Raw genomic sequence first — 19,183 nt, 5'->3', positions numbered from 1 at the left:
ATAAAAACAACTTTGAAACATGCTGAGATATAATGAAAACATGGGAAACATTCTCACTCTGTAGTTAAAGCTTATTTTGGATTTCATGGAAGGACTTCAGGATGACAGACAGAACAGGGACTGTAGCTGTGGAATCAGTGTGTGTGTAAAGAACTGGACTGTGGGTTGCAATAAGCAAGAATCTCACCTTGTGGGATGAGACTGGGAAGACTGGAGAGGGGTAAAGCCATGAAAGACAAGTAAAGGTGGCACCAAGGAAGAGCGTACGTAGCAAAAGACGAGAAGAGAAGGCATTGCACAGCAAAGGAAGGAGCAGGAGGGCAGGTGGGGAGAAATGAGTGGGAAGCATAGCAGGCGGAGTCTACCATAGCCCCAGCCACTGTGGCTCACATGCAGCAGCAAGGAAAATGCCGGGCTTTCGAGGATCGTGAGGATGGCTTACCTCATAGCTGCGCCTATCCTGGGAGATCAGTTCAAAGCAGGATTCTTTCTTGGAATCTTTCCGCAGGTGAGGGGCCATCCGGACACTGTAGCCCTTAATGAGGAAGGTCCCTTTGGGCTGCTTGCCTGCAAAACAGCAAAGCTCCCTGTGTCTCTCGAGAGACACAACAGCTAAGGGAAGGTAACTTTTCTGGGATGGAAAATAAAAAGCGCGGAACAGCTGTTGCATCCTCAAGGAAGCACGATTGTCTAAGAAAGGTTATTAGGGAAGCTTGGGAAGAGGCTACTACTGCCCTAGGCAGGCAGAGGTCAGCACCAAGCAGGGGAAATCCAACATAAAAGGTTATTTTACCCAAAGTGTGCAAGAGAGATGGGGAATGCATTAGAATGTTAAAGAGATCTGTAATAACAGAAAGCAGGAGTTATTACAGCAGAGAAAGCCTGTGCATGTGGGGCTCCTGAAAGCTATTACAGAGCCCAGCCCTTATTATCAGGACCAGTAGAGCTCACTTTCAAGGAGGGGTGTGGCAGCACAGCTGGGTGTTGTTAAGTCCTGGAATCTCCTTCCATACCTGTACCTCAAATGCCCGCCCCCTCCCCTGAGGGTCAGGTGGGAATTTATGCTAGAGGAAGAAAGGTTCAAACATAGTCCTGGAGATAAACTGGGAAATAACCAAGTAGTGTTTGTATCTTGAGAGGATGAGGAAGGTGACAGAGAGACCTCAAATTAAGCAAAGGAGACACCACACTGCCTGTCACTTCCATTGGCAGGGGTCGGGGAAGCCCAGCATTTATTCAAAAACAAAATACAACACTGGCCTCCTCCCTGTTTCCCTGAGAGAGGTTGCGTCTGTTTTGTAGTTCAGACAGAACGTATAGAGGGCAACAACTGCAGGGTCTGGGTGGTGAAGATGCCCTCTATCAAGTGGAGAGAATTGATATTGAATCTTTCCGTTACCTCATTTAGTGCTGGAGATTGAACCCGGGGCCTCTGATGCCTTTGGATGATAATGACAGCAAATGAGGGACAAACTGAGGAGGGAGGGGGAGAGGGAGGGAGGGAGGGAAGAAGATGGAGAGGGAGGGAGGGAGGACGAGAGGGAGGAGGAGGACGGTTTGAAGGAGGTCGTTAGGAGGGAAGGAAGAAGGATGGTGATGGAGAGAGGATGAAGAGGGAGGATGGGAGGGAGTGAGGGAGAGGGAGTAAGGGAAAAGGTTCTATTTTTACCTGCTTGAGCTAAAAGAAACACACAAACACTATACCTACAGAGAAACTGTCCTGGGCACAATAAGGAGTAAGTGTCGAGAGGGGAGCCATGCAACAGTGCTTTCTGACACCCGAATCTTTTTTGTTAAAGTATCCCTCCTTGTTCTAACTGGCCACTAAAATGTTTTGTTGTTTCTTTGGTCACCAGATTTTATTTCACCCTGACAGCAAAATGGTCAATAAAAGTCTCCAAGCCTCTCCCGCTCTCACCCCTCCTCTCTCACCGTAAGACCTGAGCTCTGAATGAACACACGCGGTTTTGTACTGAGAGATGCCAATGCTCATCGTCATTGTTTTTTGAAGACTTACTCGCTTTTATTTTGTGCGTATGGAAGGTTTGCTTGCATGTATAGATGTGTGTTATGTGTATGTCTGTACCTTCAGAGGCCAGAGAGGATGTCAGATCTCTCAGAGCTGGAGTTACAGACAGCTATGGGATATCACATGGGTGCCAGGAAGGGCAATACGTGCTCGTGACCACTGAGCTCTTTCTCCAGCCCCCAAATACTTATTTAAACACAAGAGAAATGATGAACAGTTTTTTTTTTAAAAGATTTATTTATTAGTATAAGTTCACTGTAGCTGTCTTCAAATGCACCAGAAGAGGGTATCAGATCTCATTATGGGTGGTTGTGAGCCACCATGTAGTTGCTGGGATTTGAACTCAGGACCTTTGGAAGAGCAGTTAATACTCTTACCCACTGAACTATCTCACCAGCCCTGATGAACAGTTTTACAGTGGTTCAGGTAGCATAGTAGTTTGAAGAATAGAACGGCTGTCAGCCTTGTAGGTCTAGAATTAATTAACTAATTTGCTAATTCATTAATTAATCAAGGTTTTGAGACAGAGTCTCATAACCCAGGCTGGCCTTTAACTCCTGATATAGCTGAGGATGGCCTAGAACTCCTGACCTTCCAGATTCTACCTTCTGAGTGCTGAGATCACAGGCATGCACCATCACACTGGTTTTATGCAGGGCTGAGGATCCAACCCAGGGCTTGCCAGGCATGCATGCCAGGCAAGCATCTACCAATTGAGCTGGACCACTAGCCCAGGTCTAGAATTTAGGGGGAGAACTGGTATTTCTTGGACTTGCAACTGGGCTGGGGGTTGGAAGAACATGGAACTTTTGTTGCTCAGTTTTCTGAGCAGGCTGTGGCCAGTTCCAATGGGAGAGACTCAGGAATCCAAGATGGCCACAAGATGAACTCTGTGCCACCATAGCCAGGGGGAGCGGTAGAGCGAGGCAAGTGCCACAAGCCAGGGGCAAATCCTAAGGGTCCCAGGTCACCATCAAAACTGCAGCTCTTTCTGCCCTGGTTGTATCAAAGGTGCAGGGAGACTGTTCTCCAGGCTAGGAGAATACAGTTTAGAAAGGAAGCAAGCGAAACAGAACAGACTGGAGGGTAAATCAGAGGCCTTTTTAGTAGGGCTACCACTGGCCTCTGCATGAAGGTGGGAGAGTCCAAGGGAGTCTCCTTCCAACACTTAGCTCCTCTTCCTCTGGATCCTAATCTGAAGAAGGATTTCCTCTCCCAGGGAGTTGGCCTTTGTGGCAGTTTGAATAGGAATGGCTCCCTTGACTCAAGTGTTTGAATGCTTGGTCCATAGGGAGAGGCACTATTGAGAGGTGTGGCCTTGTTATAGTAGGTGTGGCCTTTTTGTGGTCTTGTTTAAGGGAAGTGTGTCACTGTGGGGGAAGACCTTTGAGGTCTCATATATGCTCAAGCTAGACTTGGTGTGGCATTCATCTCTGTTGCCTATGGATCAAGATGTAGAATTCTTCAGCTCCTTCTCCAGCACCATATGTGCTTGCTCACTGCCATGCTTCCTGCCATGATGATAATGGACTAAACCTCTGAAACTGTAAGCCAGCCCCAATGGAATGTTGTCCTTCATAAGAGTTGCCTTGGTCATGGTGTCTGTTCACAGCCATTGAGCCCTAAGACAGCATTCATTTACAATAATAACTTTTAAATTGTATTTATTTGTAGTTCCCTCCAACTGTGTTTAAATCCTCTCTCTCTTCTCAGGGACTGAGCAAGTGTGCTCAGCATGGATGAGAGGTCTTCTAGGCATAGCACGTGGTGATGGCTCGTTAAGAAACTGCCTCTTAGTCAACACTTGGCTGCTGCTGCTGCTGTCATCTGGCTGAAGAGTGTCTCTTGGGTACAACCACCATTTAGAGTTCGACATTCATTCCCCCATGGTTCTGGGGATGTCTACTGGACCACTATTTCCCAATAGTCCTGAACGTGCTCTTAAAGAGAGTTTGAACCCTAAGGTTCTACTTCTGGGCCATTGTTGACACTACTTAAGTCTTTTTCAGAATTATTATTATATTACTGTATTATTCTGTGTATGTTGTTAGGAATTAGATTCAGCGCTTGGTGTACACCAGGCAAGTGCTCTACCACTGAGCTATATCTCCAGTGTTTGGCTTTGAAGAAAGAGTCTTACTATGTAGCTCAGGCGACCCTTGAACTTGTGATTCTCCTGCCTCAGCTCTCTAAATGTTGGGGTTGTAGGAGTGTGCTACCATGCCTGGCATCTTAATGCTTTTTTTCCCCCTTCTTGCTGTTGCAGTTATGTTTTTTTTTAATATCTTTGTGAGTATATGTGCTCTCACTTGTGCATGTATGCATGTGGGTGGTCCCACAGGCGAGTGCAGGGTTATACATGCCACAGTGCACACATGGAGATCAGAGCACAGCCTTTGATGTTCGTTCTTGTCTTCCCTCTGCCCCAGGTGTGGGTTCTCACTTGCTGCTGTGTATGTCAGGCTAAGAGTTCTGGGGAATTCTCCTGTTCTTGCCTCTCATCTCACTGGGATTTCTTTTCCTTCCTCCCCACCCCCCCGAAAGATTTATTTATTTATTTATATATATATAAGTATATTTATATTTATGTTGCTGTCTTCAGACACACCAGAAGAGGGCATCAGATCCCATTACAGATGGTTGTGAGCCACCATGTGGTTGCTGGGAATTGAACTCAGTACCTCTGGAAGAGCAGCCAGTGCTCCGAGCCATCTCTCCAGCAACTCACTGTAAAGGTTACAGAGCTATATTATCACTTTAGCTTTACATGGGCTCTGGAAGTTTGAACTCAAGTCCTCATGCTTAAATGCAGCAAGCACTTTGTCCTCTGAGTCATTTTCCAAGCCTTCCTTGCATATATTTATTTTTTTCAATGAAGGCTAAACCATTCTGATAATGTGGAATGAGTCACCGTTGACTATAATCCTTTGATATGTTGACCACACTTAATGTTTAAGGAGGAAAAAAAAATTGCTAAATTGGCCTGTGTTATTGGCAGTGGGCAGGTATTTGTTACCCAAGCCTATTTCTTTCCTAAGCATGTCTCGCTATGGGTGTTAGTTAAGGACCGTTATCTAGAGATCGAAGTGCTTGAGAATTTACGAAGTGCTTGTATCCAGGAGTGAGATGCCGCTGTGTAAATGGAGCACACTTACTTTTCTCATTAGCATAGTAGAGGAAGAGCCCTCTGCTGATAACACACCATCGCTTCTGCCACTCCGACCCAAAGAAGCTATGATCTACACAGAGGAGTGAGAAGAGACATAAATTCAGGTAACTAGAATGGCCCACGAGTCTGTAAAATCCAACAACACAGTTGAGTGGGTTATTGTTTTATTTCCCAGGTTAATGGACTGTAAAACCCTCCTTTTCACTCCTACAGGTTATCCCATATTGACTGAGTGGGGAGGACGAACTCCATCATAGGCCCAGGCTCTTAGTAAGGCTGCTTCTCTGGGCTTCCGTGGCTGTCTCTTTTTTTATCTAGCTCGATTTCTATCCTTTAGGATCAAGCCTCACCCTGCATTTTTCAAACTTCCTATGATATCTTTGTTTGGTTTTGGAGACATAGAGTCTCACTGGGTAATCCAGGCTAGCCTGAAACTCAGGCTGCCATCTTGTGTGAGCCTCTCTAAGTGTTGGGGTTATAGGCATGGCTGGCATCTTGTGTGAGCCTCTCTAAGTGTTGGGGTTATAGGCATGTAGTACTATGCCCACTAGCATCATTTCTTTATGTGTTGCTTTCTCTGAACAGAAATGACACTCTAGGTCCTCCAGACCAGGGCCAGGAGAAGGGCTTTCTTTTTCTTCTTCTTTTTGAGTGTCTGTGGTAAGGAGATTTTCTTGTTCAGCATTAAAACAGGGATTCTGGCTTCTGTAGTACCTATTGTAATGGGATGGCTGAAAGGGTCAAGAGTTGGGTATCTCTGAAATTTGGAAGCAGACTGCTTAACACGTGGAAAGACTATATCTTGACCAAAACACTGTCACTTTTTTCTTTTCTTTTTTTGAGACAGGGTTTCTTTATGTAGCCCTGGCTGTCCTAGAACTCACTCTGTACTCCCAGGCTGGCTTTGAACCAATAGATCTACTTGTCTCTGCCTCCCAAGTGCTGGAATCAAAGGTGTATATGTTTCCTTCCTTCTGCCACAGTTCAACTCTTTATAGGAGCACATTGAGAAATGAGGACAAGGATATTATCAATCCATCCACCCATCCATCCATCCATCCATCCATCCGTCCATCCGTCCATCTCATACAGATCCACCTGTCTGTGCCTCCAGAGTGCTAGGTGCCTCCAGAGTGCTAGGATTAAAGGTGTCTGCCACCCAAACTGGCCAGAACCAATTCCAGTGAAGCCCACAGTTTGCTGAAGATTTGAGCTTTCTCTCTTTATTTGCCTCACACTCACACCACACTTCCTTCCTATCCTGGCTTTTGCATTGTATGGGTCTAGCACAGTACTGGGCCCCAGGAAGACATCCTATACTTTAGCAACATCTTCTCCTGTCTTCTCTCTCTCTCTCTCTCTCTCTCTCTCTCTCTGCCCCCTCCACTTCCTCCCTCCCCTTCCTCCCTCTCTCCCTTCTCCCTCCCCCTCCCTTCCCCTCCCTCCTCCCCCCTCCCTCCCCCTTCTTCCCCCCTCCTCTTTTCCTGAAATGCTCTACCCTTCGTGGATCTGATTGATACCTTTGCTTTTCTTCTCCAGGTACCCTTGCTTGATGACGCTATCCAGCTCTTGAGCCCCTCTTAAGATGTCTTCTATTCCTAAAAGGAACAACAGTGAAATGCTTTGTTTAAACCTGATAGAATTTCCATTTAAGCTACTTGAGATTATTCACATTAATGATGGAGTAGAGAAGGGTAATTGTTTAAATGTAGCACAAAATACAACAATTTCTATATGATTAGGGGAAAAAGTTAATTTTCTCCCTAATTATATTTAATGCTAATATTGCTTAAAATGACTAAACATACATTAACTTGCGGCAAGAGGACACAGCCTAAATATGTGCTGATTGGCCAAAAAGGACCCTGGGGAATTAGGAATTTGTGGTGGATATAAGCTGTAAATTGAGTAATCCACACCGAGATAATCAAAAGTCAAATGAAGAGCAGGAAGGATAAGCTTCAGTGAGTGATACACTCCACGGTGCATGGAGTCTTTTCAGAAGGGGCAATAAACACCCGCCCACCTGTGGGCTTTGTTGCGGCTGTTATTTTTGGTGTGTATTTGTGCTTGTGTGCATGTGTGTCTTTGGGTGGGAGAGTGTGTGTGTAGGGCAGAGTTTGACATTGGGTGTCTTCCTCTGTTGTTTGCTCTGCACCCCATTTTTCGAGGCAGAGTCTCTTATTAAACCTGGAGCTCAGCTCTAGGCTATGCTGGTGAACTCTGGGAAATCTGTGTCCACATCCCCAGAGCTGGGATTCTAGACGAGTGTTACCTTGTCAGGCTTTCATGTGGGTGCTGGGGATTCAAACACTCATCCTCACAGGCATGCAGAAAGCACGTTACCTGCCGAGTCACCTGTTTCACCTGGACAGCTACTTTGGGGAATGCAAATTTTGTGAAGCTCACAAAGATGGGTTACGCAAGGGGAATTTGGCAATAGCCACTAGATCTTGGATTTTTAAAAGTATGGGCCATGTTCGTGTGTCTAAGAATCATAGAAGCTTTAGAAAAAAATAAAAGGAGACCTTGGGGCTGACATCAACCTTTAACTGCAGGACAGTGACATTCTTGGCTTTTAATAGTTTCCTTAGGTACAAATTTATTGAGATGCCAAGCTCCTAATTCATCTTCCTGCCTGGGGCTTATACGCTTGCTTCACAGAAAGGAGGGGTGAAAGATTAAGGGGAGAAGTTACTTCTCAATAATAAAACAAAGAAGAACAACAGCTCCAGCTGTCCTGGGTCATGTAATCCTCCTGTCTCCACATCCTGACGTCGAGGGTATAAGCATGGACCACTGTGGTGAGCTCCCCTCAAAACTCCGGAACACCATAACTCAACGTGTCCCTCTTTTCTCCCTCCTCTCCTGTCTCCTGCCTTCTTCTTTCTTCTCTGGCACATACCCAACCACTAAGCTAAAACCCCAGCTCAACTTCACATTTCTTGAAACATTTTTAAAGTGACATTTATTTATCACACGTGTGTATATGCGTGCATGTGTGTGCGTGTGTAAGCACATGTATGTGTGTGCAGTATGCATATGTGTATGTGTGTGCATGCATATGTGTATGTGTGTATCTGTGTGCATGCATATGTGCATGTGTGTGTGTGTGTGTTTAGCCAGTTCTCTCCTCCTACCATATGGGGTCCTGGGGATTGAACTCAGGTTGTCAGACTCTACAAGTGCCTTTGACTGAAGAGCTAGCTCACTGACCTCAACTTTACCTTTCTTACTTAGGACAGATGGAAGAGAGAGGGCTAGCAGAAGCTTATTATTGATATTTTAGTTCTTCAACCCAATTGTTTTACTTCAAAGTTTATAAAGCAAACAACTCAAAACACATTGTTTACATCTATACAGTTTTCAGAGAATAAATAAAAAAATGCTATTTCTTAAAAAGTTATGACAACACCATGCGAATTTCCAAAGCAGTTAGTCAACCGACAGCCCTATCCAGCTGTGACATCTACGAACCACACTGAGGACCAGGGTAGCCTAATAACCTTACAGGTGCAATACTGGCACATGTACCTTGGCAGTGGCCAAAAGTTTTCAAATTGGACTTAAAATCTGTTCAACAAGAGGAGAGTCACTCCTGGTAGTAGAGCTAACTACTCAGTACCGGCAAAGCCATGCTTATTGGATGCTTAACCTCTAACTTATTAAATCAACATAATCCCTAATGACATCTATAAATATTTGTCCTTATACCACAGATAAGTGTAGCCTTCACTCCTTATCCAGGAAACTTCTCTTTGCTCTTCACTACAGAAAAGCACAGTTGTTGAGGTTTGGTCTGTTGCTATGTATTGCAATGCTAAATACTAGCCCTCCCACCCCCCAATGCTCCGGCAACCAGACAGTGTGAAGATGCACAAAGTAACGCTATGTGACCTTGTTCCTTCATTTAAGGTGGTTGATTGAATAAAGATTCAGACAGTCTATAGCTGGGCAGAAGAGAGGTAGGTGAGGTTTCGGTTTCTGGGCTTTGAGTCTGAGAAGAGAGCACAAGGGAAAGAGAGAGGAGAAGATGCCATGGGTTAGGCCTGTCATGAAAACATGGCCGTGAGGGCTGTACAGCTGGAGTGATGAGCGGCCCAGATGGAACATGGTAAGTTATGAGTCAGGGTTATTGACAGGGAAGTAGACACAATAGCTTAGAGGGTAGATACCTGTTCAGCTCTATGACATTAAAGGTTTATAAATATAAAAGTTGTGTGTCTTCTATCTGGGAACAGAATGATTAAATGTGGGGTAGAAACCCCTGACTGAGATTAAACATTTAACACAACACACAGCCAGTCAAAATTTAGAGTTGTGGAGCCCAGCCCCCATTGGCTACATCTACAAAAATACTTCTGTACTTAAAGTTTTGGGGATGTTGAGAAGAAGGGATGGAAAGTTTGTAAGAGCCAGAGGATCAGGGACTTCACTGTGAGATTCTGTCTCCTAGTAATGTCGGATGCTACACTCATAAAGTCTCACCAACGCCTGCCCAAGTGTGAGCTGTATAAACTGACACTAACGGACACGCCAATCCAGACAGGGAAAGGTCCACAAGGCCTCCACCCTACCCAAAGAACTTTAGGAATCTGAGGAAAGCCAGGAGTGGAAGGAGTGGCCTTCCCTAGGGAAGAGAACATCAATTGGTTGTCCAGTGCCAACCGTCAGTCCTGAAAACATACATACAAATAACGTTATAGGGACTGAGCAGGTTACATTTAAGATTACAAATATATATACATATGTGCGTGTAATCACGATTAGTGAAGAAAGAGGCCACGAATGTGAGGGAGAGCAAGCATGAGTACATGGGAGGGTTTGGAGGCAGGAAGGAGAATGGAGAAATAGCATCATTGTTTTATAATCTCAAAAAATGTTACTTCTCCAGACAGTGTTGGTGCAAGCCTTTAATCCAAGCACTCTAGAGGCAGAGACAGCCAGATCTCTAAGTTCGAGGCCAGTCTGGTCCACAGAGCGAGCTCTAGGACAGCCAGGGCTACACAGAGAAATGTTGTCTTAAAAAAAACAAAAACAAAAAACCCTTGTATTAAAAAAACCCACTAAACAGACAAAAATTATTTTTTAAAAAAGTTATATATATATATATAAAAAGCAAGCCAGGCGAGCACAACTTTAATCTTAGCACTTAGGAGGCATTAGCAGGTGAATTCTGTGAGTTCAAGGCTATCATGTTCTACCTAGCAAGTTTGAGGCCAGCCAGGGTTACATAGTATGATCTGGTTCAAAACAAACAAAACAAAACAAAACAAATCCAAAGCCTCAAACTCCAAACAACAACTGGAGCCAAGCAACCAACCAACAGAAACCCAACAACAAATAAAAACAAACAACCCCCCCAACAAACAAACAAACAACACCCCCCTCCCCCCAACCCAGCACCTACACCAGACAGCTCAAAGTCACCTGTAATTCCAGCTCCAAAGGATGACACCATTTTCTGGCCTCTCTAGGTACTCACATCCACATCCCTCCCCCTTCCTCCAACACACATACACATAATTAAAACACATCGCCAAAAAACCCCCCCAAAACCAACAATCAAACCAAACACTCATAACAAAATAAGGCACAACTACAAATGACTCAAGCCGGCAGCCGTGTGTGTCTTCAAACGTAAGGGTGAAAGAGTCTTTTCTGCCAGTCAGTCACTTTTGTACCACACAGTTGCCAGCATCTTCAGCAGTGGCTGGGAAGCCTCCCTTTGCTCAGTGCTTTTATTAGCTTCTTTGTTTAAAAAAAAATAAAATATTTGAGCTAAAATTGCAGCCCAGTGGACCTGTGCTTGCCTTGCCTAGCCTGTGTGAGTCCCTGAGTTCAAGCCTCAGCATTTCAAAAACGCACGCACACACAAATCAACCCACGATTAAGATCGCCATTTTGCTTCTAAGCTGTTTCGGGCCTAGTTTTAAAAACAGATCACAGGGCTGGAGCAGATGCTGTGTGGTTAAGGGTTCCCTCTGTTTTTGCTTTGGTTTCCAGCACTCTCATAGTGTCTCACAGGTTGCAACTTTTGTCCCAAGGGGTCTGAGGTCCTCAACTAAACGTTGAAGACACCAGGACCTTATGAGCTGCACATACATACATGCATGCAGACACATAAAAATAAAAATCTTGGGGCTGGAGAGATGGTTCAGTGGTTAAGAGCACTGGCTGCTCTTCCAGAGGCCCTGGGGTTAAATTCCCACCTGCATGGCAGATTCAATCCTAAAGTGATCTGATACCCTCATACATATTTACAAGCAGACAAAACACCAATGCATGAAAAATAAAAATTATACGAGTGAAAAAAAAAAAACCCAAAAGCTTAACACACACATACACACACACACACACACACACCTGAGAGGTCAGAGAGATGGCATGTGCTGTTCTTGCAGAGGACTAGAGTTTTCTTCCCAGAACCCATGTTCAGTAGCTTTCCACTGCTTGTAACTTCAGATCTAGGGGTATCTGAGGCCCCTGGCCTTCACAGGCAACTGCACTCACTTGTGCACATGCGCATAGCCACATGCACACGCGCATGAACAGACACACCCTAAAAAAACCCAGTAAAGCAGGAGTCTTCTTTTACCTTTATGCGATTGCTTTTTGTTTGTTTATTTGTTTTTATCCAATTGTCTTCTTGCTAACTTCCTTGTGCATAGACTCTTTTCTTTTCCTTCCATCCTACCCGGGCCCCTTAGTCCCTCCCTCTCTGCTCCTCCTTATTTGTTTTTGAGACAGGATCTCACTATGTTGCCCTGGCTGGTCTGGAACTTGGAGGGTAGCCTAGGCTGGCCACACCCAGCAACCGTTTTTTTTGTTTTTTTGTTTTTTTTTTTCATTTGTGGATTTTTACGGTGAGTAAACTTTGTGTTTGGCATAAATCCTTTCAGATGGGTCTTGGGGTACATGTCTGACATGAACCACAGTAAATGGAAGTCCCCCCCCCCGCCCCCCAAGGGTTTTTCTGTTTTTTTACTCCCAGCAGTCTAACATTCTAGCCCCACTGAAAACAACCCTCTAAGAACTGGCAAGGATTCCCTGCAGGCAGGAGGTGGTCACGTGATCGTCCAGCAGTTGGGAGGCCACACGTGATCCTTCTGCGGGGGGGGGGGAGGTCATGTGATCTTTCTGCAGGTGGAGGTCATGTGAGGTGAGGACCAACAACAGGGAAAGTGCTCGCATGGAGGTTCTCTGAAGCACTGTTCAAAAAATTGCTCCTGGAGGTCTCAGATTCAAATGAAAGACACAGGGGCCAAGAGAGATGGCATTCCTCAAGCTATGTCTCGCCACAAGTTTCTTCTTTTTAAAGGTCTTGCTAAATGTAGAGAGTTTCTTGTTAAAAGTCTGAATCACAGAAGACATGTTAAGAGTCTTATTGGAATTCAAACCTCCTCTTTTTTTATTTTTTATTTTTAAATGCAAATCTAAATGCCATTTTGTGGAACATTTATAATTATGAAAATGGAAAGACATCGCCTTGTGTGCGGGGAGAGTCTGTGCGTATGAATATTACATTAATGTGCCCACACCAGCTCACTGATCCTGCCGGCAGGAGCATAAAAAATGCTTGAGTGAAACTTTTATTTAGATGCTAAGACTCCGGGCCCCAGCGGGGTGACAGAGACAGCCCCTGTGAGTTGCCATCGCAGACAGAGCTTGAATTGAATTACCCAGGGGGGAGGAAGTAGTGATGAGCACGCTTCGCTTATTTAATTTCATTTACTTTCAGTACATTATCAGCATGAGGCTTTTCTCTCCCCACCAAGTGAAACCCAAGACCACCACCACCAAGAAAACAAAGGCGGAAGGCAAAGAGCCGCCTCCACTCCCGAGTCTCTTAATTCCCGGCCTGCGGGGACGGTGCCCTCCCCATCTCCTCTCCCCCAGAGTCAAACTCAGCTTGCTGAAATCTGGGCACTGCATTTCCCACTTGGTTCTACCCCAACAAGATCCCGAAGAGCAATCTGGCCGCGGGGTGGGGTGGGGTGGTTTTTATACGCTATGCTTTTGTATGTAAGCAGACGCATTACGTTGCTTTCTTATACATTTGAGGGTTTTTTTGTATTTGAGAAATAGCTCACGTAGTTTCCTTGATGCACCGTGGGGGGGAAAAATGGGATTATAGAAGAAATTAAAAATGCTTATGTGAGTTTAGTCTTAGTTGTTCTCCGCATAGAGCGGGAGCCTCATAAGCTCCCTGACCCGTCAGCTGACTGTGCACAACCAAAGTGGGAAGGTGTTCTGTCCCTTTGACTGTCTCCTCTTTTGGTGACCTTCAGGGCCTTGATCAAGAACTAGCGACTGGAGAAGGCTTATGGCTGGGCTTGTTGTGGGAGGTGAGGCAGGAGACTTTTACAACTGAGCCCACCCCCACTGTCCAACCAACGACTCCGTGCCTTATAGAGAGTATGTATTCCAGGATGCCGGGAGAATAGGAAGCAGCCACAAACACAATATTTAAAAGGCGAAACATAGATAGATAAGTATAAAATTGTAAAAAGAGATACTTTTTTTTTCCTATTACCTGAATAGAAATTACCACCATCTTGAGGAAAAGAAAAAACAAAACAAAACAACCCTAGAAACGGTTTCATTTATTGGCAACAAATGGTCCTCTTGTATCAACCTGAGCATATATCACATTCTATCAGCACAAACCAGAATTGCATTAATGTCATAATCTCTCTCCACAACTACACTTAACTAAATCTCTCTGAGTAACCCACATAAGGAAAAGATTCACTTAGCTAAAGGATGTTTGGCCATAAAGATAAGATCAACAGAGAAGTGTTTTACTCAGAAGTGATGGCCGCCCAACTTCCATGGCAAATGAAGATAAAAGAAATTCTCAGACATCCTTCTCTCTTCCTCCTGAACCTTTCAAACCCCCCACCCCCGCATCCCACCCAGAAACCAACTCTGCCATAGGGGGAAAAAATGACAGGGCAGGACTCCATCTCTCAGCGCTAAAGCCGGCTCCTCAGTCAGCTCCTCGTGGCAACAACAATGAGGACCCTTTGGAGTGTGATACATTTCCATAAAGCAGTCAATAAAGCAGACACGGGAGCTTATGTGCGTCACGGCCTATTTAACCAGCTGTGTTCTAGCCCACTGAGAAAAGAGAATTGGAGAAATCAGCTGGTAACACACAGCACAGGGCTAATGGTGTAGGAGGCCACCTGATTCCCCTATGGAAACGGCGCAGCCCTTGTAGAACAAACCAGGTGCCTGCTAACTCCTACCACACGTAGCAGGTTTGGTCTCTTCCTAACTCAACCTGAAAAGACCAAGAGTTTTGGAATAATGTTTTTTTGCTTTCCCCCAACTTAACTTTTCGCATCGGTCTTCTTCCTTTTAATTTGAGTTCAATTGCCTTGAAAAGAAACCAAATCAATTCAACCCTAAAGACCGAGAGCTACAGGAGGTGGGGGTGAGGGTGGAGGTGGGGGCTTTCAGGTAAGAGGGTGCACGGTCGGCTTCTGGGGAATCTGGCTGGCTGAGGCTGGAGAAAATCTGGTATTTGAAGACTGGGAATGGTCAGGTTCCATTTTCATTCCAACTCCCTAACTGAAGGCATCTGTCTGTCTGCTGAGCTGTGCAAAAACACATACTTTCTTAAGAATATTAAACTAAAATGTATGCATATATATATGTGTGTGTGTATGTAAATGTACACACATATACACACACATACTTGCACACACACACACAGTGGCCAGGAGAGGGTACTAGACCTCCTGGAGATGGAGTTACAGGCAATTCTGAGCTGTTGGGAACTACATATGAGTCCTCTGGACGAACAGCCAGTGTTCCACTGAACCATCTCTCCAGCCCCTGTGACCTTCTTTAGTAAGCCCAGTTGTGCTTATTCTTGGTCTCTTGTTTTTCTGGGTTAACTTTCTCCCCTTACTGTCAAGTTTTGAGAGCCAGCCAACAGTAGTCTGTGGTACAGGCAAGGACCGTGCATCTTCTGGTTCTGAGAACTGACTTTCGGTGGTCTTCTGTTGCTCTGTGCTACACTCACGTAATGTTTTACCTCCTGTGGTCCCATGGCTAGCCACTTGGATTCTCACCCAGTCCAGCATGCTTTTCTGCCATGGTGCTTTGCTCATCAAAGGGTTTAGATAGACACACAAGAGACAAAGACAGAGAAACCACTCGACAGATAGCTTTAAACGGAATGGATGCGTTTGTGGAGAAAAGGCCCAGTGTTGACAAAAGGCAGGGTGTGAACACAGGACAGCTGTCTTGGGGTTTTCTTGCTGAGAAGAGACACCATGACCACAACAACTCTTTTTTTTTTTNTTTNTTTTNTTNNGTTTTTCGANACANGGTTTCTCTGTATAGCCCTGGCTGTNCTGGNNCTCACTTTGTAGACCAGGCTGGCCTCGAACTCAGAAATCCGCCTGCCTCTGCCTCCCGAGTGCTGGGATTAAAGGCGTGCGCCACCACGCCCGGCGACTTTTACATCTTGATCTGGAGGCAAAAGAATGAAGACTGCTGGGCTAGGCCCAGTTTGAGCGTATAGGACCTCAAAGTCCCGCCTCCACAGAGACGCACTTCCTCTAACAAGACCACACCTCCTAATAGTGCTACTCCCTATGGGCCAAGAAGCATTCAAACCACTACATCGATCAAGTTCATCTCCACTGTGGAAAAAGCCAGGCAAGGCATTGGATTTAGACACAGCAGTGAAACTTCTGTGAGAACAGTGGAGAACTTTCTTAAGGAGAAACACAGAAGAGATCTGTGGCCTCTGGGGATGCTCTTCTCTCACACCGGAGGACAAAGGCCTTCTGCTTCCAGCTGTGGTAACCTCGATAAGCCAAGGCTGACAGCTAAGTAAATGGTAGTACCCAGCTTCGTCCAGCAGGTGCAAGGGGGTCATCTTTTTTTTTTTTTTTCTAAAGATATTTAAAAAATTTTATATATATGTAAGTACACTGTTGCTCTCTTTGGACATACCAAAAGAGGGCATCCGATCCCATTACGGATGGTTGTGAGCCACCATGTGGTTTGGTGGGAGTTGAACTCAGGAAGAGCAGTCAATGTTCTTAACCACTGTGCCACCTCTCCAGCCCACAGGTGGCTTATCTTAAAGAATGGGTAACTTGATGCAACTGTTGCCTGTTGGTCCAGGTACCCTGACACGTTCTGATTAGTTGAAGGGCATGGGTTTTGAACTATTGTAGAATAAGAACAGATTTAAAGTTTCTCTAGAACGGGGTGACTCATTTGCATTCTGATACGCTTTTTTTAAGGAGGAGAGTCAATTAAAGGAAGCCATGATTTATCTTAGTTATGCCGCAGTCTGTAGTCAGTAAACGAATCTGTACTTTCATAATTGATGCAGTCAAGGACCTCTTTATTTCCTTGGAAGAAAAAAAATTGGATTCCCTCAGAACTGCAGTTGTTCCTTGGAAATGAGTTGAACATATGGATGTCAGTAGACATGCCTTATGGCCTAGGGTCCACACCATCTAGACTACGACTGCTCTGGTGTCTATAATGTAGCTTCATTTTTGTCTTAGAAATCTATCCTTATTTGGTGCTAGGACTTTGAAATGGGCTTGTGGGTTTGTATACTTACTCGACTTCCAGATGGTGGCGCTGTTAGGGGGAAGATTGTAAAACCTTTAGAAAAGGGGGTCTGGCTGGCAGATTTAGGACTCTAGGGTGGGCCTTTGGGAGTGGTAGCCCAACTCTGTTGGCTTGGTTTTCTGCTTCTTCCTCTACCGGGTTGAACGTCCCCACTGCCATGAGCTCTGCTGTGCCTTCCCCACTATGATGATGGGGGAGACTGTGAGCCCAAGTAGGCTTTATCCCCCTAAGTTCTTCTGATGGTGTCCTAGTTGTAAGGAAAGTGACTTGTTAGCTATGGAATCTCATGAAGCCTCTTTCATAGTCAAGCCCCGGGTAAGCAACAACAGTGTAATGTAGGAGTCCATACTGCAGGCCTCCAGATGCCTTGCCTTTCTAAGAAGGAGGAGAGTTAGAAATGCCTCATTGTCTTTTCACAAATCGTGTAGTACATTTTCACCTCATCCTGAGGCTAGGCACCATCATACACACATCACTAGAGAGCATATCTATCTATCTATCTATCTATCTATCTATCTATCTATCTATTCATCCATTCACCTATATATTTATTTTTGAGACAGGGTTTCTCTGTGTAGCCCTGGCTGTACAGGAACTTACTCTGCAGACCAGGCTGGCCTCGAATTCGAGAAGTTCTGCCTGCCTCTGCCTCCTTAGTGCCAGGATTAAAGGTGTGCACCACAATGCTCAGCTTGAAAACATATCTTTAGTAGGAGATGGCACAATTTCACTTCCAAATCCGTGTCTATACTACACAACTGAACCGCGAGAACATGGAGTGCTGGGATTCACTTCTGTGGTTGAGCATGTGCTTAACAGGCATGATACCTTGGGTTCGAGTCCCAGCACGAAACCTGTAAGATCCCCCCAATACCAACATCATTAACCACACCACGACCACAATGACAACAACTAACCAAACACAAAGGCAGAACCCCACAGATGCAGAAAAGGAAACACAAAGAAAAGTGCGTCACCCAGGCCTACCATTACTTTCTCAGGCTGCCCTTGAATTTGAGATCCTCTTGCTTCCAGTCAAGTGCTGGGATTGCAGGCGCGAGCTGCTTATTTGGTTCTGAACTCACCACTTAACCGGCCCACCTCCAGCTGTTTAACACATCATGGCCAGAAGTCATCTCTCTAAAACCTGGATCTCATTCACATCACATTCCTGGCTTAAGCCTTCCAGGAGTCTCCATTGCCTACAGAATGCAAGCATCTCTGCACACAGACCCCAAACGACACTTGGTTGTACACAGCCCACCAGTTTCATCTCCCTGACCCTCTCACCTCCCAGCGCTTTGGGCATGATGAATAGCAATCTCTACCTTCAGGAGTGTGCCAGGCACCTTACACCGCCGAGCCTTTGATCACACTACTTGGGCATTTTCTTTCTCTGCTCCCATTTTCTAAAGATCCGACTCAGATGTGAACCTGAACACCTTTCTCCATTTCCTCCAATGTGAAGTCATACGTCTATTCTGGCTCTAATATCATTTTTCTGTAATAAGGTTTTATATGATAGTCTGGGCTTCCAGGGACTATGAACTTTACTGGAACATTCTCTGTGATTACATTTTTGCTTAGTTTTATATGAGACCTGTGTTACCTGTGAAGTCTGTCGTAGGCCTTGAACAGGATACAGAAAAGGTACTATTCCTGGGAAGATGAATATAGCTGTCGGCTAAGACAGCAGACACCAGGGAGGAGGGTGGACACAGATCTCTCACTCAAGGGGAGAGAGAGAGCTGACCCCGTGCTGGAAAGGATGTGGGTGAAGGGTTAGCGCCTAGAGAAACATGAGGAGGAGAGAGGTATAACAAAGAATCCAATGCTAAGGGAGGGCATGTCAGGGGTTACCTGACAACTCTCTAGGTAAGGAAGAGAAGGCTGTCAGAGGAGGAACTTGGCCATTTAAGTATTGGAGACTCACTGTGTACGCTAATTAGCTGTAAGATGACGAAGGATGCTTCTCTAGAGCACACACAGGAAACGGTGGCTATATAATTTCTTGAAGCCTGAAGAAAAGCTGCCAGTGGGAAATGTGGTCCCTCTGACAGAGGGCAGTATAAGCCGCCATTATTTACACACTGGCTTCTCTCCATATCCCCAGGGGTCCGCTATACACACAGTGGGATACATGTCTGCTAAACTGAACCGAAAACCCCTTCTTGTCCAAAGGGACTCTCGGGTCTAAGAAGGCAATATGGGGGTGAATATTTGGTAGATAAATCATCTTCGAGCTACAAGTAGTAATTTTTGTTCTGCTGTATATTTACTACTTTAATTTAGGGTTGGTAATGTGAAACAGGAAAGTTAAAAAAAAAAAAAAAGGAAACGAAAGAACACTTTCAAAGGGGCAGAGAAGAAGT

General features: G+C 45.2%; 1 protein-coding gene across 3 annotated transcripts in view; it reads right to left on the bottom strand.

Annotated features, from left to right (window-relative positions):
- Skap1 (src kinase associated phosphoprotein 1) overlaps window positions 1–19,183 on the bottom strand; it is a 296,003-nt gene that overhangs the window by 51,655 nt on the left and 225,165 nt on the right. For all 3 annotated transcript variants that reach the window (XM_021177551.2, XM_029484146.1, XM_029484147.1), the window contains exons 5-7: window positions 6,719–6,796; window positions 5,185–5,268; window positions 443–567 (exon numbers count right to left, since the gene is read on the bottom strand). In XM_021177551.2, coding sequence (XP_021033210.1) covers window positions 443–567; window positions 5,185–5,268; window positions 6,719–6,796 — 287 coding nt within the window. The remainder of the gene's footprint in view (window positions 1–442; window positions 568–5,184; window positions 5,269–6,718; window positions 6,797–19,183) is intronic.

This window comes from Mus caroli, chromosome 11 (genome assembly GCF_900094665.2).
Source record: "Mus caroli chromosome 11, CAROLI_EIJ_v1.1, whole genome shotgun sequence".
NCBI lineage: Eukaryota > Metazoa > Chordata > Mammalia > Rodentia > Muridae > Mus > Mus caroli.
This window is presented reverse-complemented; position numbering and strand designations above follow the sequence as displayed.